Source organism: Metopolophium dirhodum, chromosome 8, assembly GCF_019925205.1.
Source record: "Metopolophium dirhodum isolate CAU chromosome 8, ASM1992520v1, whole genome shotgun sequence".
In the NCBI taxonomy this organism is placed as follows: domain Eukaryota; kingdom Metazoa; phylum Arthropoda; class Insecta; order Hemiptera; family Aphididae; genus Metopolophium; species Metopolophium dirhodum.
The window spans coordinates 14,342,856-14,366,819 of record NC_083567.1 but is presented as its reverse complement, the minus strand read 5'-3'; the positions used below and the strand labels follow the sequence as shown (position 1 = coordinate 14,366,819).

General features: G+C 29.8%; 2 protein-coding genes across 3 annotated transcripts; one reads left to right on the top strand and one right to left on the bottom strand.

The window, feature by feature from the left end:
• The first annotated feature begins 1,883 nt into the window (after positions 1-1,883).
• LOC132951118 (acetylcholine receptor subunit alpha-like 1) lies at positions 1,884-10,145 on the top strand. 2 transcript variants are annotated; one of them, XM_061022834.1, is made up of 9 exons: positions 1,884-2,071; positions 3,542-3,690; positions 3,773-3,817; positions 4,423-4,532; positions 4,615-4,828; positions 5,506-5,677; positions 7,816-7,971; positions 9,361-9,515; positions 9,663-10,145. In XM_061022834.1, exons 1-9 carry the CDS (start codon positions 1,990-1,992, stop codon positions 9,822-9,824), a joined length of 1,245 nt encoding a protein of 414 aa, XP_060878817.1. In that variant the 5' UTR covers positions 1,884-1,989; the 3' UTR covers positions 9,825-10,145. The 2 variants fall into 2 exon arrangements, with proteins under 2 accessions (XP_060878817.1, XP_060878818.1); XM_061022835.1 differs by having other exon boundaries at positions 1,935-2,071; positions 3,547-3,690.
• Positions 10,146-16,013: 5,868 nt separating this feature from the next.
• LOC132951015 (BRCA1-associated protein) lies at positions 16,014-23,516 on the bottom strand. Its single transcript, XM_061022683.1, has 11 exons — positions 23,414-23,516; positions 23,078-23,339; positions 22,336-22,636; positions 21,733-21,928; positions 21,401-21,672; positions 21,186-21,329; positions 20,980-21,127; positions 20,783-20,908; positions 17,990-18,166; positions 16,589-16,744; positions 16,014-16,465 (listed from the first exon to the last, which is right to left on the bottom strand). Exons 2-11 carry the CDS (start codon positions 23,166-23,168, stop codon positions 16,295-16,297), a joined length of 1,782 nt encoding a protein of 593 aa, XP_060878666.1. The 5' UTR covers positions 23,169-23,339; positions 23,414-23,516; the 3' UTR covers positions 16,014-16,294.
• Between the last annotated feature and the right edge of the window lie 448 nt (positions 23,517-23,964).

Sequence of the window (23,964 nt, the reverse complement as noted above, 5' to 3'; positions counted from 1 at the left end):
ATCAACATTATCTTGCAATGGAATTACACTACCCCTTTATTCTAAAATACTAATAAAAAACAATAAATAATAAATTTGATTTTATAAGGTTATTATAAGCTATAGCCTATATTAGATACAAATTATTTTAACATAAATACTTTGGTTTAATCACAGAAGTTAATATTGTTTTTGTAACGTCTCTTAATTCCATAAATCGTTTAAATGATCTACGACTATTTTCATTATGATTTTACTTTTTATATATTAACAAAACGTTCTTATATACCAACTAAATATGTCAATGCTAATCGGCAATCACTAATCAGTGTTTAAATAAAACACAAGGCCAACATTAGTCGAAAAATGATAATCGACACCCTGATCAAAATAATTTTAATTGTAAGAATAAAATATAAAATGTGCAAATTTACGATCCCTACAATAACAACAAGTTATGCCTATTTATTTAAATCACACATATTTTGTAATTCATCTCATATTACTGATAATAACAACAACAAAAAAACATCATCAACTTTTTTTTTTAAATTTAAATTGTTGGGGAAGACGTGAGATTTTTGAAAGTCTACAAGAGGCGTATAATAAAAAAAGTTGAGAAACACTGATCTAATACAACATGCATTTATTCAAATAAAGTGGTTGCACCTGAAAACATCAAATACCTACTTGTATTTTGAACTTTCTAAGTAAAGATATTTTCAGTTATTAAGTATTTTATACTTATTGTTATCTTTGAACACGTGTGTGAAAAATCTTACCAACCACATAGTTTATATGTTTCAATATCATAAGAAATAATATAATTTAAGATTATATATATTTTTATATTTGATATTATATTCATATAAAAATGTGTCTAAAATAATTTAAATCATAAATGCATAGTCTGTAGTGTGCTATTATTTGTGTATATTGTATAAAAATATACAACGGCCATATGTGACTGTTATTATGATATCTTTTAAATAATAATCAACTAATTGATGTCAAAATAAAATTTTACGCCAAAGATGGCATGTGTACAGTTGAAAAAATATCACTAAAGGAATTACTGAGTATCAAATAAATTAAACAACCACCAAAAATAACACAGCGCGTCGCAAAGCTTCTATTTAATGAGTACAAGTTATAACTGGTAAATTCACGAGTATTAGATTAATGTGCAACATTGTACAGCCACCATACAATGGTAAATTCATTCTAACACTTTCAATTAAAAAATATGTCATTCCACTATCTTTCAGTAGTCTTATTAATTTCAATTTTTTTTTCTTAATAAACGCTTATACTTTTAAATTCCTTGTCATTATAATAATGGTACAACAGATAATACCTACACGAACACAGATGACACTAATATAAATTCTTTAAAGAAAATTATCTAAATGTCAATACAATCCCTTCAACAAATCAAATAGATTTGATCTGGTCATTTTATTTCAATTTTACTTCAACTTGTGTCGGATTCGACAAATCATAATATTAAAACACAACACTGTTTTGGTTCGAATTCAACAACTGCAGTCGTTTAAAATAATATATTGATTTCCAACACCGCGACCCCTACTATTTTTAATTATTTGTCTGTCCATCGTATATCACAGTGAACGGCGATAATTAAAACCCTTTATAATGCGTTTAAATTGTTAATACCGTACAAACTTCCAAAATTATCCAGCTGCATTGTATCTACAATAGTATGTGTATCGAGTTGGGATTGCGTTTGATTTGAAGACAATGCCGACAATGCTGTCAATGGCGAAATATGAATAAAAAATACGATCCCAAGGACAATATTCTGAGTTACTCTGATCACATTTAATTGAATAATATTTCGTATCCTGTACTCAAGTGGACAGAATATAATCACGGACGTTCGTAACTAAATTGTCCAGTATTCCGCGCGCACATACGTTCACACAACCGGTCAAGTTGTTTTTTTTTCGGTAGATCGTTGTTGCTCGTGGTTTTTGAATTCTCTCAACAATGTTGTGCACTCGTCATATTGGATTATTCGTAATTATTATAGCTACACAAGCTACACACTTGTGGGCGTTCTTTAGAACAGGTAAGGCAATGTCCATACTATCCGTATTATACGATTAAAATAAAAAAATTATGTATATTTTACGATTCTTGTAATCCTAATTAGACAGTATACGAGTATACCTAATATAGCTACAAAACTTTGATCACATTATTCAGCCATTTATCACCTATATAACATTGAGCGCAATTGTTAAACCGAACCCAATACAAATATTATGAACAATAACAATTGTTGACTATTTAAATAATTTACTCTATTAATTTGCATTATTGCGAGGATTGTGTACAAAGTTATATTACCTAGTAAATACATATAAAGGTAAACGTCGATAATTGAAAATAGATTCTAATTTTCAATACTTCTAAAAAAATTCTAATTTTATTTATAATTTTCGATTTTATATACGTAGTTTATTAAGACTTGAAAGTATAAAATGTGTTATAAATGTAAATCAATTCTGTTAGTAACTTGTAGTTATAGATTGCATGAAAATTGAAACAATGACTACTATTGGGCTATCCATAATTATTATAGCTACACAAACTACACACTTGTGGGCTTTTTTTAGCACAGTTATAAGGCAATATCCAAATTTATACAATTAAAATCAAAAGATAATTCAGCAATTTATATATTTTTTACGATCCTTGTGGTCTTAAATAGATAGTACCTATTAGGCTATTTAGCTACAAAACAGTATAGCAAAACTATGAACACATTATTTTAGCATTCGGCGCAATTGTTAAAACGTAGACAATAGAAATAATATGAAAAATAATTGTTGACCGTTTAAATAATTTACTCTATTAAATTGCATTATTATGTGGACTGTATATTATTATATTATAAAGTTATGTTGATAAAAGTATATAAAGGTTAACATGAATATATATTATATAATAAACATCAATAATTGAAAAAAGTTTCTAATTATCTATACTTCTATAAAAATTATAGTTGTATTTATATTTTTTCTTTTATATTATAGTTTAAACTTAAAAGTATAAATGCTATTAGACAGGAAAGTACTGCCAGTTTTACCCAGGGACGGATCTAGCGACGGGGGGCCTAGAGGGCCCCTTAGACATATTTTTTTATAATTCAACAGATCCTGATATTATTAAATTTAGCTTCTAAATATAGTCTTGACAGATTTTTTTTTGTAGTTTCATCATTACATGAGAGCCGTACGCGTTCACATTCCTTGGCCCAGAGTCTTGACAGATTTGGAAAAAGCGACAATGTAAAAAGACGTTTAGATTTTGTTATTTAATATATAAAATAATTTACTTATCACATTGATTACCTATACCTACTATTATGACAACATTTTAAAATTAAGAATAAAGATTAATATTTTATTATAATTGTATTTGTGTTGTAAAAAATTGTTATAAAATATTATATTATTGTAAATTGGGATATTATTCTATAAATAAAATATTGTTATTATTATTATTATATTAAAATTATATTTGTTATTTCAAGTCCAGATATATAATCACAATTCAACAGTAGAACATATCTTGAGAAAAAATATTTTTAAGAACTATGACAAGATAGTGAAACCTTACGCCCCCCAGGATAAAAACTCCTTAGAAGTAAACATGAAAATGTTGGTAAAAAGTGCAGAGTTGGTAAATATTATATTTTTCTTTCTGTTTAAAATTAAGTGCTTAATCCTTCAACTAGTAATTACGCATATTCAATGTCTTATAGAATTATGAAAAATCTCAAATGATACTCAGCACATGGTTCATAGCGGTAAGTGTTTTTTTTTATGAAGAATAACTAAACTAATAAACTATAGTGATCAATATTAGATTAAACTACTTATTTCAACGAGAAAAGCTATTGAGTCACTGTTGTTATCGTCTTATTTAAAAATTAATTAGTCTTCGATATTGTACATTTGTACCTATATAGTATACACATATTATGTCAAAGTGATAATTCTTACTTGCGAGAGATAAAAAACGTGTAAACCTGTAATGGCCGACAATACCTGCAGCATGTGATTATAGTATGATGAAAATATTATAACTGTTTTATTACCTACGCATATTATTATGTTGTGTTATACCTACATCTATAATTGTTATTTTATTTTCTAATATTCGTAACTCGTTTTAGTTATTTTGAGTCACTATTTGTTTTTAAGAGATGTTTACAAGTTTAATTTACCTACATACTCGTATGTTCACTATTTATACGCTTTATGGTTTTTTGCTAATACACTTTGCAGTATACCCAGCCTAGTCAATATAATAATATTAATATCGTACGATCGAGTTATAAGTAGAAAAAGGTTTCCTGGATACTTATTGTGTACTGAAAATAACTATGTATTATTATTGTTATTGGTGTAGAACTGGATCGACGATAGGTTGACTTGGAATCCAAGCGAATACGAACACCTGAATTCCATAATAGTCGACCACCGTGAGATCTGGCACCCGGACATCATGGCGTTCAACAAGTAGGTATATTAGAAAATTACTTATGTCGATCAAAACAGAAAAACAAACATTCATCAAAAACGGATGTCGCTGAACTTTTAGCGTCGACGCCAACATGGAAGACGATCGGACGCACGTCAACAGCGTGTTGAACAGAAGCGGTGGGGTGATATGGGTTGAACCGGTGCAGTACATTATACATTGCAAGACGGACACAACGAACTGGCCTCACGACACGCAGACCGGAGTCTTGAAACTCGGGTCGTGGTTGTACTTGGGCAGAGACCTGAACCTGACCATCGACGAAGGAGAAGAAGTCGGTGACACCCATTTAACTATGCTTACCTACGTATATTATATTGTACATCGGTGGCGCCCAGAATTCATGTGTAACCCCGGCCAAGAGGTGATGTGGGGGGAGAGACTTCTTAAGATATCAGTATTTTCCATATTCTCATTGGTACGGACTTTGGACTGCTATTCACTGCGTTTCTAAATGTGCATATTATGTAGGACAAAATAAATGATAAAGGACTCGATTCTACTATATAGAATAAGGACGACGGGCTGAGCTGTAATAAATGACCCTCAAAGAATATTCAATTACATTCACTTGGTGCAAAAATCATAGGTGTATCGTGTATACCGGTGTCTGGTAATATTATTCGATTAATATAAAGCAAATCGTATACAAATAAACAGTATATTAATTAAAATATAAACTATTTTGAATTATACATACCCAGGTGGCCAGGCCCTTAATATATTTGTCAGCGAGACATTTGCATTTTTATATTCGAGTTGAGTCAAAGTTGATGGGAAGGTATAATTTTAGTAAATTACATATTATTATAAGTTGTAATTATAAGTTTATAATTTATAACATGCTCTCAAAAATCCTCTGGGCGCCCACTTATCATATTATTATGGCACGTTGTAGATGACCTAGTGCGTCTTAACCACGGTAACGGTTCCATACAATATTTTTTCCAGGTAGAAATGGCTAGCTCGCACTCGGAATGGGACATCACTAACGTTTCCAAGGAGAGAAACATCAGGTACTATGACTGCTGTCCCGACGAACAGTATATCGACATCGAATACAATATTACCATCAGGCGGAAGGTCCATCCCTATAAGTCAGTCCTCTATATCCCAGCTCTATGTGAGTACCCATTTCTTGTTTTCGATTTTCGAGTTTCGTATTTTTTATGTAGATGGATTAAAATTTGATTTAAGTTGGCTATCAAGCCGCCCCCCCCCCCCTTGTAAACCATTACACAATATAATATTTATATAAATGTATACACAACATATTATACACAAAAACACAATACACATAATACCTATAATACAATATAGCCATATAGATATACCTACTCGCAACCATATGTACCTACTATAGTTCTGTAGAAGTTATTCGAAAGTTCGACCTCCAATAACTAGAAAGCACAGAAAACATCATTTTTTTTTTAACTTGACTTATTGTAAAGCAAGTGCTTATCAAAATAAACAGGGCTTTGTTCGAGATAAACTGCATCAGAGCACAAATTTTCTCTTCACATTTGCGAAAATAATTCATACTTATCATTGCACGATTCAATTTGTACGATTTCAGTAGGTGTGTATGCGCACATAAGTATACCTATACATATCATATACGTAGACCAGATTAAAAATAAGCACAGAGAAATAGTTATAGAATATGGCTTGTGCTCATTTACCCAAAATATTATATGACATATTATGATCAGTTGTTGTTATGGGTTGAGTGTGCAGGACAAAATATAAATCACATGCCAAAGGTAGTAACTACCAAAAGACGTTTCCTTAAAAATATTTGTCAAAAATTACTCAAGTCTAAGTTGCATGTATATTATTGTTTAGAATAGTTGGTTTGCACAGATCAATGATTTTATTAAAATTAAACATTGAAAATACTAATTATGTGTTATTAACCGGCATAATTACTTTATACGTCCCTCAAACTAATACTCATGTGTCAAAAACGTTCTAAACACCTACTTATCGTCAAAATTAAAGTCTATTCGCACCGATCAACAGAATGTTAACTTCAGGTAACCCAATAAATAATTTAGATTTTTTCATGATAACTGAACCCGATTAAAATTACTGATTTACTTTAACGGTACTATTGTTTAATATTTAGAAAAGCACATGTTGGTATTTTTTTTATTGGACTAATTTAAAAATAACTGAGCCCAAATTGTTGGGCGTATATACTTATTAAAAAATAAATAATATTATCAATGATGTAGAAATGAGTGAATTTTAAAATAAATATACATTTTTGGGCTGGATACTAATTTTTTTATTTCTGATCGATTTTTTGTAAGGTTTTCATTGTCAAGGTTACGTATTAACTTTATCAAAAAAACATATTTATGATTCATAGATTCACTTTATATGGAGGAAAAATATCAAGTAGCGCTTGCTATGGTTTTAACTTTTAACCTACTTACTATATGTGTTTGAATCTAATATAATATGTAATATATTAATCCCAATAAATTTTCTAGGTCATTAATCATATTATTATTATTATTTTCATTATTTCAATAATATACCCAACGTCTTACTAGTTTATGTAGGTACTAGGTACCTATTTATTACTAATTACCAAGCGTTTATTTGAAAGCGAAAATATCGTGTCATGCGGAACCAACTAGAGTCTAAAGAGTATTGATTCGATGACTCATTTTTGATTTCGATAATTTTTTTTCCAATTATATATTATAATAATCTAATTTTTTATAGTGTTAAACGTCTTGATAAATGTTTGTGTAAATCAAGGACATTTAATGACTTAAACATATAGTAAATGGAAAAAAAATAACTTTTTTTTACTGTGTTAAGTTAAGTTTATTTTCTATCTCAACTTAAAACTTTTTTATTTGAATTTTTTTTTTGTTTACTTTTAACTTCAGTGAAGGAAATTTAATTCAATTAACTTAACTTGCCACAGTTAATTATTTTCATTAACTTGCCCACCTTTGCCCTATATTATATATTATTATTTTTATTTGTCAATATAACAACATACAACATATTAATATTACATCAAAATGAACAATAATTAACATCTCCTCAACAAGCATAATTTGTGATGGGGGAACAGTTAGGTAACAATAGTAACTACTGTGGTTATTTCGGTGAAAACGTGCAACGGTACACCTAGACGAAAAGTTTACTTTAAGTGCCCATCCGTAAATCCAATCATAATAATATGTACTAATATAAACTTGTACTAACATTTTGTTGCTAATTTTGTGTTTTCCACAGGCAGTATTTCGTTTAATTTACTAACATTTTGGCTCCCGTACTCCGACAATCAAAGTAAATTGTTTGTGAACCTGTTCAACGCACTATTCGTCACTATGGCCATTATGGTCGTGTACACAAAAGTACCGATTGTCACTTCCACTGTTCCGCTGATTGGTACGTACACACTGCGATAAATTATACTTATATTTAAAAAATAAATAAAAATTACCCACTCGAATATAATGACTCAAAACTATGTGATTTGTAATAATTAATATAATAATATTATTAACACGTAATTTGTATCAATATATTATCATGTGTACAGACTACAGGGTGATCCACCAAACAAGCTCGTTCCCAATTGTCTTTAAATTTTGCATATTTTATTCAAATTCTGATATTTGTATATTTTAAGTGGGTACAGTGAATACAGTTTTCAAATACTTACATATTTATGGCATTTAAGGAGTAGTCCTGTGGTTTTGGTGACACAAACTTTTTTCAAACCAGCACTACCACCCTTTTTATTGTGATTTGTTACGCAGACTATATTTAATTGAAAATGTTAATGTCAACATTGCAATTCAATTGAGTTATTAAGTAATTAAAGAGATGTTTAATGATAATAGGTTCAAATGTGGGCAATGATTATTTGAAAATTATACTAATTAAAACTAACCTAAGATAGTTTTTATTCTATGAAAATTATCCGAGAATTATAGAAGTAGGTAATAGTCTAAAAATTGTGCATAATATTATATTTTCTAGTCTATTGTCTATGTAAAACCATTATTAATAACCTGAAGATATAAAGTTAGATTAATAATAACACAGAAACTACTTGTTCGAACTTTGATTTATATATACATCAATAAAGTTCCAACAACAAAAAAATCATTTGCTAAACAATTTACAGTAAAAATAAAAATGTCACTAAAAAAAAAAATACTGAAGAGTATGGTAGATTTCGACATTCGACTCCATTGAGTAAGTCACTGTAATGGATTTGTTAAATTTGAGTTTAATGATAAATTATTGATTACGAAAAACCATTCTGAGCGAAGACTGTTTAGACTGGTCAGACCATCTTCTATTTTTAATGATATTTTATAATTTATTTATAAATTATATTACTATAGGACGTACAGTACGGTAGGCGTAACTAATTGTTGCTAAAAATTTCCAAATATATTATCATATTATTATAAATCTCTAACCAACTATTTTGAAAAAATAAATACAAACTGGATTCAATTTACAGCCACAACCTGAATATTAAAGATTGAAACATTTTTTCCTATGTAAAAAGTGTGGTCTTCTGACACGACAAAAAAACACACGTCATTGTGACCATAACCTATAACCATTACATTCATCGCTCAGTATGTTTTAAAAATAAGAAGTTGGTGGGTGTATTCCCTGTATTTTATTTTATAGTATCTACCTAGCATTATTATTTCTAAGTATTTTTCACGAAATATATTTTAAGCACTTCGCCACATTTACCGAAATGTCATTAAAACGTATATGTCAATGACGAAATTTTGTTTTTTCCCTCAGTCGTTTACTACACTTACAGTTTGGGACTGATCGCCACGACCGCGGTGCTGTCCATGGCTGTAAAAGGCATGTCCGTGGTGAGCAAACCACTACCACACGGGGTTACTTGGTTCCTACATTCCGGTTACCTGGTGTACTTGGGCATCGAGATAAACGTACGTACCAGCGGGCAGCAGCGACACAAGCGACCACGTCGATTTTAGATGTTTGTTTTAGATCGCTGGGATGCCCAGAGTCCCGACGAACCAAACCTTTACGACGTTCAAAATATAATAATATTAACGATGCGTTTTTCGTTTCAGGGTTCGGCGGCCGATTGTCACATGCTCTGCGAATCCGAAGAGATGATCGCGCAGACCGCCGATTTGAATGAGCGACACAAACTCGCCAAGGTAATCGACAGGATATGTTTCGTGGTGTTCGCATTCATCTATTTGATTCTTCTGTTGAGGCTAATGCCGTAAACAGACGCTGTCTCGCTGTATACTATACCTTAAATGCATCCTGTCCAATAAAGGCACGTCCTTGCGCCTTATCGATCATACTTATATTATTAACGATTTATTTGCAAAACAACTTATACCTACCTACCATACACTATGGACGAATAGTGTCGTTGGACGGCACTGACCAGAAGATCAAAATTATACCAGGTGAAATCATTGATGAGTGAAGTCTAAAAAACAGAAAAATGGATTTTGTTTTTTACATATTAATAATTAATATAAAAAATATGACCTACTTATGTATATAAATAATATAATAAAGTAATAATGTTCAAATTCCACATAATATGATGCTTATATATTGCAAAACCATTCAACCTATAGGTACCTGTCGGTTAACGGATTATATTTTGTACATTTTGTAATGTATTTTGTGTTTAAAATATCATTAAGATATTATTATCACTGTTTTAAGGCAACTTGAGGGGTGGGGCTGATAGAATATAAATACATATCCCCCCAAGACAAAATCGTAAATACGCCACTGCGAGTGCAAAGGAGTGCAGTGCATTTGCATCTCATGGATGTTCTTTAAACATTTTACAGAAGCTAATGTGTAACCTAACTCTTTTTTTTTAGATTCTGAGCGAAGCGATGAATGTATTGATTTTACAATAATGTGTGTTTTTTTTTAATTTTTAATTTTTTAATTTTAATTTTTTAATTTTTTAATTTTTGTGTCTGTCATCACCTTTTAGGACAGTAAAAGTGCTTGGATTTTCTTCAACAGTAACTTTTCTAATAGGAAAGTGAATCTAGTTGTTACTTTGGGGGGGTCAAAAGTAAACATTTCCCAGTATTTTTCAAAAGCGACGTGAAAAACAAAAGAAAAATTAAGGAAAAACGGGAATTTTTACGCAAAATCTGTTTTCGAGAAAATCGATTTTGGTTTTTGGTGTAACTCTAAAACAAATGACCGTAGGGACATGAAATTTTGACTGAATGTTTATATTAGAATTTTCTATACACCATAAAATTTTTAAAATATTTTGACTCTTTTTGAGCTGTTTACGGACATTGTCAGTTTTAAATTTTTTTAGTTTTTTTTTCTATAAATATCAATAAAATTTTATCTGTTGAGTAAAAAAGCATGAAAATTTAATGGAAGGCTCCTAGGCTATTGTTTCAAAGGCAGATGAAAAAAATTTAAAATCCTTAGTCAAAGTTTTTATTTATAAGCATTTAAAGTTCAAATTTTTACAAAATACGGATAAATCACGAAAATTAGCAAATTATTTTGAGTTGAGAATTCATACAAATTTTTCTTTTTAAATCTAAGATTTGAAAATGTAATATAAGATTACTCATAAGTTTGTCTACCTTTATCAAAAAAACAATGTCTACAAGAAACTTAAATTAAATTTTTATGAGCGTCAGAAATTTATATTTTTACAACATTTGATATTCACTCGATTTCTCATGTAACAATTTTCTTATTTTATTGTAATTAAAAAACGAATGACTTTAGATACTTGAAAATTTTACTGAATGTTTATATTAGCATTTTCTATACACCATATTAATTTCCAAATAATTTGACTCTTTTTGAGCTGTTTACGGACATTGTCAGTTTTCAATTTTTTTAGTTTTTTTTCTATAAATATCAATAAAATTTTTATTGTTGGGTAAAAAAGCGTGAAAATTTAATATAAGGCTCCTGATATATCGTTCTAATAGCAGTTGAAAAATATTAAAAATACATAGGCATAATTTTTTTTTATAAGCATTTAAAGTTCAAATTTTGACAACATTTATCAAATTTATAATTTATTAATTATTTTGTAGTTCAAAATGTATAAAATGTTTAACTTTTATGGCTAAGGATTGAAAATTTTAAACAAGGCTCCAAGTAAATATGTTATATATAAATTACTTTATTCACAATAATATCATCAAATATACTTGTTAATATCATAGGCTGACTGACCGTTTTCGCTCAGAATAGTTTTTCTTATACAATGATATTATATCATTGAATTCAAATTTAACACCATCCATTACAGTGACCCACTTGTAACCTACTGTACAGCAGAGCGACATCCACTTATCCACCTTTTTTTCAATTATTATTGTGGTACCGAGGTCCGGACGTGGCGCTGATGTTTTCATTACTTCGACCTAGGTAACCTAACCTAATCCAACCTATATTTATAGAGATAATGGCTCTGATTAAAAACATAGAAAATATTAAAACAGATTTCGATAGCTTTTACAATAGTATTTATAATATACTTAATGCCATCAAAAGTTCACCATAATTTGTTTAGGATCATTAATTTCTCCAGCTATCAACAAGCATGGTTGTTAAATAATCCACCAGATTTTAATTGTTGTTTTCAGAATATTCATGAAAACATGTGAAGTATATTTAAATAAGTTAGCAAAATAATTAGATTGTATGATACTATGATGTAATTCGGAAAAATGCAATACATTGAAATGATACTTGATAGTATACAAAAAAAAAAAAATACAATAAATAGATCTATTTTGTCATGCCTATTGCCTACTACTTTATACAGTATTACAGTTAGGTACTTAGGTATCGTGTTTCACACATCTTGTAATGGGACAAAGTGGTAATATAATGGACGAGAACAGGACACCATTTGACTACGACAATAGAAAACAACCATAATGAAAGCGATGACATAGGGTTGGGTATACACCAATACGTTATTATAGATCGTCAAAGTAAAAACAACAGTCTATCAAGAGCCGCATAAGTCGATCGGTAATTGTTAAGGTAGGTTTTAGGTCCTACACTCATCTCGTCAAGATATCATCATACACTTGAAGGTACCTACCTATCAATCTCGTTGAATAGATGGATCATATCGATCGAACTTTTGAATCAGCGGCCATATTATACTCCGTTCATCTTAATTATTGCGATACAAGGTTGGACTCTTTTCCGTGGATCCGGGGGGACGCGACTCAAAACCACGGGCCACCCAATGATTCCGAAAAGATGCAGAAACATAGACATAATATTATTGTAGCCGAATACATCTTCACTCGAACATTTGACTTAAGACGAAGCAAACAAATCGGATGGTCGGAAAATAATGTGTAATAATGTGTTAATTATGTATTTACAATATTTTACCAATAAATACACTTAAAGACACGTTGATAACCGTTGCCGACGTAAATGTTTAGCTATATATTTTTTTATATAATATAGCCATTATTCTTGGCAATAGTAATTGTTATACATTTATACATTACAATAAACATTTTAATAAAATGTATTTTTTTTTTTTACACTATACCCGACTTTTACCGGGAGAAAATTAACAATAATTGAATATTATACTATACGGCACTCCTCCGTGTATTTTGTACTGAGTGTACCTCAGTCCACAGGCAAGTCGCGGGCCGCTGTGCCTAGCTTTGTGGACAAATCCAATCGAGATGACCATTCCGCCTGCGCTTGAAGAGTTTCGGTTTAATAATTAATTGCATTAACTTCACGAGAGTAAATCGGTTCTAAACTCGACATTAATAAACCAACAGAATGCAATTTTTAAAAAGGGACTTTTTCTGGTCTCTGACGTCCGAATTAAAATTAAAACCGTTGTTGCCGGATAATTTTGTTTATTTCAATAATGTGCGAGAAACAAAAAGTATTACTTCGTGTTTCAAGTATGAAATTCATATTATAGTGTGAGCCACACTATAAAAAAAGCAAATAATATATATATATATATTATTAATATAATAATATATTATATCATACAATATATTGATATAATATAACTTTGATTGAAAGCAGTCCAGTAGTTTCGATTAAAAGTGGTTGCGTTGCGAACCAAATTAAGTTACATATACATATATTTAGATTTTAAGACCTCGGAATTTAATGCTCAAAGGATCAGGCATGACGCCAGGCCCCCCCCTAAGAAGCTTGGCCCCCTAAGCCCTAAGAAATTTCAGTGGCCTAAAGTGGCCCCCTCAATTTTATTTTTTAATATTTTAAATATTATGGCGTTTAATTGTCCTGAATACCGAATGTATATTATAGGTACCTACCTACCTTGTATAAATAACAACCGTAAATTGTAATTAAATTACAAGTTTCCAAATTTTATAAAAATTCGTCACCTGACAATTTGAGATAACTCAATAACACGTCTAATAATAGATAGAAAACTTAAAAACACTATTTAAGTAGACGGTACACCCGCATGACGTGTTGTCACCGGCTTATAAATTTAGCAACCTGTTTTGTGCGAGATGTAACTACTCACGCTGTAGTGATAATTTAGACTCCAAATTGATTTACAATATTATATACTGGTGCCATTGAGAGAGCGCTACTCGTTGGCGCATGTTATGTCATGGGCACGAGTATAATAGTTGAGACCATTATCTGTGAAATATCGTTTTTATTTTTTTGATGTCACTTAAACGAAAAAAAAATTGTATTGTTTCAAAATCCATTATTTTTGTGTCTTCCGAACTTGAATAACTTTTTTTTAGTTTCGATGTAGAAAAAATAAAAACGATATTTCACAGCACAAAGTTCTCATTTTTACCTATGTGATGAAAATGTCGTATATTAGTTATGAGCTTATGACTGTAGCCTTCTCGGTTCTTTCCCGAGAAAAACAGTTTTGCATACGTACGACATAGCAAATTGTCGTTCACCAGATTCAATAGTCTGCTGTAAGTTTTGATATTAGAGTGAATTGACCTACTATACAATTTAAAGGTAAGATTATTATGTAGACCCCCACATACGCTTTTATTGATATTATTAGTTTTAGTAAGTTATGACCTTTTTGAAACTGTACATTTTAAAATGATCATAACTTACCTACTTAAAAATAATATCAATAAAAGCCTACGTAGGGCCCCAGATAATAATTTTACTTTTACATTTTATAATAGGTAAATTCACTTTAATATCAAAACTAACAACACACTATTGAATCGGGCGAACGAAAATTTGGTACATCGTACGTGTGTATAAAAAAATCAGGCACGTGCCTGCAAAGGATCTATTATATGCATTCAGTTTTGTGCTAAGGAAAGCAAATAATTTGCACTTAAACAGCAAACAATATGGACATTATATTATTCACTCTTAATAATTAGTAATATAAAAATTGTAAATTGTGTTTTTTTAAACAAAATATTTTAATACCAATATTAAAAAAAACATGAAGTAGTTAACCTCTTAGGTAGATAGTTATAACTTATAAGCGTTGAGTGTCCCTCGGCATTAATTAGGTAACTGTAATGGATGCATTGAATTAAATGATAAATCTAGATTGTATACAATGAAAAACAATTTATTCTGAGTGGAACTTTTTTGGTACCAACTATCAATGGTTACTAAACAATTATTTCAATAATGATATTAAAGTTTCTAAGTTTCCAACCTAGGATAGGGCTATTATATTATGTCATTAGTCATTACGATTATATAAAAATAATATAATATAATAAAAATAGCGGTAACAACGGTAATTACCGATTCACGGTTTACCGGTACTCTAAGATATTGGTAATTACCGGTACGTATACCGAAAATACCGTCAGCCCTAATTTAATAATATCAAAAATGACAATAGTCGATTGTCGAACGAGCATGATACTACGTTGTCAATTACGCTCTACGTTTGTTAATATTGTCAGTTGTGTAATACTGTCATACTAGTTATACACAGTGATCGTTTCATGCTACGTGTTTTAGGACTTTAGTCTTTAGGTAGGTACTCATATAATTTGTCAAAATAAGTGCACGAAAAAATATGATTCCACATATAAGCATTGATTGATGAGGGGGATAAGAATATTTTAAATGGCTAATGACACGATAATGAATATTATGTAATTTTTTAACACAATAATAATAATGATATTCATTATATTGTAATAATTTATTAATAAAAAATAATTTTTAAGTTTAAATTGCAAGAAAATTGTTTTAATAGTCATAGGTAATCCGAAAGGATATATTATTATGCATGTGCAGTGGCACTCACATGACTTATGACTATCTATTTAGTGCAATGAAAAATAATATTACATACTATAATACATAATATTACATAGATGCACTTGAATACCTACTTGATTATAATGCATTATAAACATCGTATAGGGGTTATCGGTTTAATTCTATATTGCAACACATAACATGCACATGCTCTTATTATGCTTTATTATTTCAGCTGCTGTATTAAAAAATAAAAACAAAGTTCATTATAATATTTTATCTGTGCAAATTACATATTAAAGAATACCAAAACCACACTTTGAAGATATGATTTGCCAATTACAATTTACAACAGTCGTCTATTATTCTATTTGAATAACAAAATTTAGTATTTCCCTCAAAAAATGAAAAAAATTATTACATTGACATAATTTTATATAATATTATAAATTAGATAAAAAGATTATAATTATTTTTGTTATCTGTGTTTTTTGTTTTTGGGAGTCTTGTTGTGACCTGATGAACTTTGCTGTTCCACAATCACAGAACCATTTACAATGTCTTCCCGGTCTACACTTTTGTCGATTGTATTCTGAGCTTCTAAGAAAAACATGAGATCACGAACTTGCTCCTTCAATTCACCTATTTCCTAAAAAAAAAGATATGTTTTGTTATTACTTCCTAATACTTTACGCTCAACACTCACTACCTTTAAAATTACAAATTTTTAAACATTAAACAGTAATTTAAATTTTAAACACAAAATATTTACTTGATCTTTAGTAGTTTTATAGTTACTAAAATCTTTTTCCAAATTTGAAAATTTAATATGCCATTCATTTTGATTGGTCTGTAATGCTGAGTTAATTTGACATTCTTCGTCTAACTTGATTTTTGTTTGGTCTAGTTTGATTGATAAATTATGAACCTAAATAACCACAACAATGATAATAGCCATTATTAAATCATAATTTTCATAATTTTAAATTCCAAGCAAAGCTATCAATGTATTGATTATGGTGTATATTTATATTTTTTTTGTGTCTGATGACACTTTTGTGCCAGTAAAAAATACAAATACTTAAATTTTCTACTTCAACATTTTTCTGATAGGATAGTGAATCTAGTAGGTACTTTGGTGGGTCAAAAATATAAAATTCTCAGAAGTTTACAAAAGCATAAGGAAAAAACTTGAATTTTTAGGCAAAACGCATTAAAAAAGAAAATTGATTTTGTTTGTTGGTGTAACTCAAAAAATTCTTTAAATTTTCTCCAAATGTTTATATTATAATTTTCCATACATGATAAAATTTTCAATATTTGTTGATTCTTTTTGAGCAATTCCTAAACATTTTAAATTTTAAATTTTTTTAGTTGTTTTTCTCTATAATTAAAGATAAAACATTTTTGTTTGGTCAAGAGCTTAACAATTTAATATAAGTTTCTTTATAAGTTATTATATTATTAGTTAAAAATATCATAGATACATAGGCACAATTTTTTTTTTATAAGCGTTTAAAGTTATAATTTTGACAATATTCATCAAAATCACAAAAATATACGAATTATTAGTTAAAAATTTATAAAATGTTTAATTTGAATAGCTAAAAATTGAAAATGTAAAACAAGATTTCTTTTAATAGATATTTTAAGTTCAAATTTATCCAAAATTAGATATTTAAACAAAGAAAAACAATTTTATTTTAGTTATTTTGATATTATTTAAAAATATTATTTACCGGTACTCATAACTTTTAAAGTATATTATTAAATATTAATTATTATATTTTATACAAACAATACCTAACGTTTTCAAATGAAATTTTTTCGGCAAAAATTCATTTCACCTACTGTATTAGTTTAAGGAAAATAAATAATTTTAATAGCAATATAAAATAATAAATATACATGTCATAAAATTAAAAATATTTACTTAGTAATATAGGTCTTTGCTCAGAATCGTTTTCAATATACAATGATTTTATTTCATTGAATTCAAATTTAACACATAAATTACCGTGACCCACACAACACTTAATGTACAGAAGAACTCACTTTCCCACATTTTTATTTGTTTATTTATATTTAATAATATAATGTTAATTGTTATCTAAGCTCAATAAATTGCATTTTTATATTATTTTTCATTGTTAAAATTAAAATGTCAAAATACCTTTTTTTCTAAAAGATTTTTTTCTTTTGTAATTGTGTTAACACGTTCTAAAAGCTTTTTGTTTTCTTCAATTTTCTGTTCTAGTATGTTACTGTCCTTAGAAGTACTGCTGACCACTTTCTGTAACTTTTCATTGTCTTCAAGTGCAGCTTTAGCTTTAGCTTTCACATTATTTATCTAAATAAATTATAAAATATCAAATTAAAATAAAATAAAATAAAATATTTATCTATTAAACATTAAACTTTTAAACCACGATACGTTACAAATGGTTTTAATTTTTTATCCTATACTCTCTCATTTAAGAGTAACCCCAGTTTGGTTTCTACCGTCGACAATGAAACAGTGAATGGCACTGTTATTTCTTTTTCTGAGACTACGTCTCATATCTACAACAGTTTTTTTTCAAATAAACCCTTTAATTTTCTAAAAAGTATCAACTTTCCACCCAGCCGAACACCACATCTCGATCACAAAAAGAAACTTGACAGTCAGCCAGCCAGCAATTAACATTCTTGCAATAACATACCTCAACGACAACATGCAGAAAAATAATTCTAAAGCCATCCCTCAAAAAATAATTCCTAAATCTCATATACACAGTGTTTGAAATAATTATCCAAAGCAACCAATCTATTACAAATCAAAAAATTGTTTTTCATTACTCACGACAGATGATACAAATGAAACCTAAATGGATAACTAGTAGAACCAAAACAATTATTGAAACCAGACCACCGCCAATATTTATTTGTACAGTCAAAGACTTAAGCTCTTTTTGTGTATAAGTTAAGGAAGTTAAGGAAATAACTAAATGTCATAATTTTTCTTATAAAAGTTCGATTAATGACATCAAACTGTCTACTAGCACAGTTGAATTGTATAGAATCGTCATTAAATTTCTACAGTCTAGTAACACAGACTACCACACTTACTAACTCAAATAAGATAAATTGTTCAGAGCTGTAATTAGAAACCTTCATCACATATCATCACTATAACATGATATAAAAAATTAACTTATTTCTCTTGGCCAGAAACGTAACTAACGTATTACAACTTAATACCAAACTTCCCCTTCCACTTTTCTTCATTGACCTAGAACCCAATATCAACAATAAAGACATTTTCGAAATTGACCTTCTCTGTCACTCAAAAATAAAAATAGAAGAGCCCTGCATAAACCACCAGCCACCAGTTCAATACCTTCGCTGTCAATGCTAATGTCACACTAAAACTTATTGTAATCTCTTATTGTAACTACCCGCCAAAATGTTACAATTATAATAATATATACTTATACATAAATAGGTATCTAAATGTTGTAATTTGTTTTAATAAAACTATTTTTTCATTTTTAGTAATAGGTAGATGTATAATTAAAATATATTAAAAGTAGGAAAATGGGTGAGAAAAAAATATATAATATTACATAAAGTAATGTATTTTTTGTCACGCCTGCACCGAAAGTTTGGTTTTCGACCACGGTTGAAGCGTTCGAAAGCGTCCTTTTACCGTCCAGCGGGCGGTAAAGTGGAAATCCCCAAAGTGCCGGGTGGAAAAGAGGAAATCCCCAAGTGCCGGGCGGAAAAGAAGAAATCCCCAAAAGTGCCGGCCGCCGAGCACGTATCCCCTGCACAACCAGAAACTAAAATGTATACCTACCACGGTCCTTACAAAACATAAACTTTTGGTTACATCTTAAATGTATAGTATAACCTGCTTGCATGACGCATAAACATTTAAACATATTTAATTTGCACTGTTCCTAGATAAGTGCGTCGAACGATGCGTTAGTAAGTTTATTTCACGCAATTTGTATAATAATCTTATCAGTTACAATGATAAAATATACAAAGTGAAAATTGTAATTTTGAAATAAAATAAAATGTCTCCCATGAAATTGTTTTTGTAGAATAGTCTATAATTGTTGCATAGATCCCTGCATAACCTTTTCCATGAACGCAGGGGCGTGACAAAAATAGTATGTGTGGCTCGCGCGGGAAGGCCATTTCCCGCCCTTGCCACACAATATACCATTAAAGGTATTATAACAAGGAATGTGGCGGGCAAAGCCACCCACCACTCTGTTTCATTTCAAGTCAAAAATTGAAATTGCACCTATGACTATGTTTAAATGTAAGCCAGGCAATTGTTAAAATATTAAAATGATGCTCCTGAGAACGCCTGAAGCCTGCCAACTGAGGTTATACTTATTTAAGACAGAGTAATTTTTCAGTTTTTGGTACTGATCGGTTATTTTAGACTACTTCTCTTGACTCTATAACTTATGGATTATTTTAATCACCCATAACCGATTGTAGACCATAGAGTATACCGAGGAATATTTAAGATTAAACTGTTTGAGCAAACGAGTATCCAATCTGGTCCCCAAGTGCTTACAAAAAAATATTGGTTTTTACCCTGAGACCTTTCTAGGGTTGACAGCAGGTATTGTAATCGGATACAGGTATTTTGGTATTAAAATTGGTAACCCGGTATGGGAAGGTATACTGTAATACTAAAATAGGAAACTTCACACTGATTAGAATGTCATAGCGTAATATATTACTTTGTTATTGAAATAATATTTTATTAATTTATTTTAAAAGCTAATTAAATTTTCAAATGTTTTAACTAATAATGTTTTTGTATGTATTTGACAACAATTTATGAAGAGGTTCTAAAGAGTTAGGACAGCCATTCTAGCACTACATTAATTATATTTTAGACCAATGATTGTGGTGGATTTTAAATTTAAATTATAATCATGCATAGATATAAGATATTTACTTCAACAAGTGTATTTTCTTCAAATAGTTTCATTTGGCTTTCAAAATATTTCCTTTGCGATTCTAATTGAGTGGTCAAAAGATATGTAAATTCAAGTTGCACGGATTCAATTTTTTGATCTGTATCCTACAACATTATTAAATATATTTTATAGGATTATGTTGTTTTGATTAATTGTTATTATATATTTAATGTACATCAAGTTTTCCTGGTGATCTTCCTTCTACTAATTTTCCATCTCCTTTGTTTTGGACCAAACGATGAACAAAATTATCACCAACATAATCCCACACACGATTATTTCCCAGGTTCATAGAATAACAGTGCGATGTTTCTAAATAATGACTAAACATTTTGAGTTAATACATCAGTTAATAGTTACTTGGATATTTCTAATAATTACTTATAAGCGTGACCTTGTACATAACGACCACATCCGACATAACCACAAATCAAACATATCCACAATGACTCAGAAGAATGACATTCCTGGCATTGGTTGTCTGGAATTGTTTCGGGTGTTTGAACGTATCGACATACTGGACAACTGGAATGAGAAAATACAATTGATTTTGACTTTAAAATTCAAAAACAATTATCAAGTAGTAGATTTGTTACCTGGTATTGCCACCCCATTTAGTCAAACAACTTCCATGGAAAGAATGATTACAGAGTATAGTTAAAATGCCATCCACTGATTCATCCATACGCTCTAAACAAACTGTACACACAGGAAGTTCTGTATGTTGAGATGGAGGAGCACTAGATCCCGGTGCATCTTCTTTTATCACTTCAACTTTGGATACAAAAACCAAATTGCAACAGCAATCTGGTTCTAACGAATTGAAAGGCATACCATTAAACGAATGAAAGAAATCCATTGTCGCTTCCTTTGGTATTACAACATGATTTAAATTGTTATTTATGAGCGATTAATATGTTAGGCTTACTTGGCTTCTGAATGAAATAAGGGTCATGTATTGATGATTAAGAGCTGCAGCATCTCGAATTATTCGTATGTGATGAATGTTCTCTTGGCAAGCAGCTATGAAACTAAGTAAGTCATGGCAGTTCATGTTTGAAGGAACAGACAAAATACATATCATTTGACTACGATTACTTGCATTGTCAACTGGCGTTAATTTACTGTAAAAAAAAAAAACAATCCAACATAATATAAAATTACAGTGTTATTTACAATGCAGGCAGTGGCAACTTAAGAGATTCACATAAAGTGGTGCACAATTTTACAAATAATTTTATAAGATGTCTACACAGTATACGGGCTGGAAAAAAATATTAATTTTGTTAAAGGTACATACCCCAAATAATGTTCACAATAATTAATAATCAACTATGGGTAGTTCATGTGTGGATAGTTTATTATAGAAATCTAATCATTTTTTTATGACATTTTTTGGGGTAGATCATGTGGTCCTGGGACCATAGCACGAGCCGCTACTGAATGCAGGCTATGCTTAATTCTATTCAGTATACTTATAACTTTAGGTTTAAAATTAAAAAAATTAATTACTTAATGTGTCAGTTCTTACTTTTCTTTATAAACATGTAGGACACCTTTGGTAACTTCAACAAATGGATTTCCTGAAATGAAATTGATCAGTTCTGCAGCATTTGACGTGTTTTCATCATGATTTCGTTTATTTTTATTTCTTTTCTTTGATCCTTTAGAATTTAATACTTTGACATTTGACTTTTTAAGAAATTCTATTTTTTTAGAGTTTTCTCCCATTAATGGTTTAACGGGTGCTGTGCCATCAATAGGACCATATGTCTCCACTGTTAGTTCTCTGGATTTACGTTGTCCACGGCAAGACATAATTTTTCGTTTATCTACAACAGAATTTACAATATATAAAATAATCTTTATATATTTATCTACCTATACAAACTATTATCGCTTAAACTTATTATAATTCAATCCTTATCTATTTTGTTAAAAACTACTAGCTAAAAATAACTTAAACACACTAGTCAGAGTTAATAAGAGTTTATTTAATAGAAAATCACATACACTAGTTACCTATGACAGGTCCACATTGCAGCGTAGTGCAGGTTACCTCAAACGTTTACTAATTATCTAACGCGCAATATAGACAACGGTCAGCTGGGGCTTACATCTTCAATAACATAATTATATCGGTTATGTAAATATGGTAAATAATTAAAAAAACCTGTTGGTCGTAGAGCAAACAGTGTAATAAGTATTGTATACAACCACCTAACATCACTGTCACGGCTCGTTATATAATATACTTCTCTGAAGGTACCTACCCCAATTGGTAAATATTTGCTGCTGTACTTCGGCTGGTCGAGTATCGTTTTCTGTCAGTTCGAATCTCAGCACACAAAGAGACACAGACATTGCATAACAAACAAATTTCTCAAACTCATGCGCTTGTCCTGACGTATTATTGAACTTAAAATGATCCCGTACTTGAAAAGTTGAATGAGCACTATTGAATATTGTTCAGTTAAGATGACGTACTCCGTTGATCGTTCAAAAACTGTCTAATCTAGTAATTTTAAATTTATCCTGTGGTAGTACGAGAAAGGATTAATCATTAATGTTTGTTATACTTATAACTTATAATTGTTATTGTTAATTACCAATTTTGTTGTCTTTTTTGTGTCTTTGTCATATAATTTCGGATTTCCCAACAATTGCAGCAGTCTTATACTCTTATCACAGGACGACAGTACATAATCTGATATAATATTTCAATACCCTTATCAATAATAGAATCGTTAGTCAATCAGCTGATCAATTAGTTGGTGGCGGAGGCCCAACAGCCATGCGCGATTTGCCTTGTATATTTTATATTTTTGTCATGATGATGATGAAATACATTACAATATTATACGTCATGACAAAATTGAAAATAATATACTAATATTCGTTATTTCATTGTATATATAGGTAGGTAACTAGGTATATTTTTAATATTATTTATTTTGTCAATTGTTATGATGGATATTGGAATGCATTGGACCAAAATAGATTTATAAATATAAATAAATAAATCCACCTTGATAATGGACAGAACATAGACCATAGAACTCAAACTTAAAGTTTGGCACACATGTGTTTGCGAGCTGCGACAGGATACGTAGACTACAATAGATACATGCCTGCTTTAACGGTTGCTTCGCCGATTATA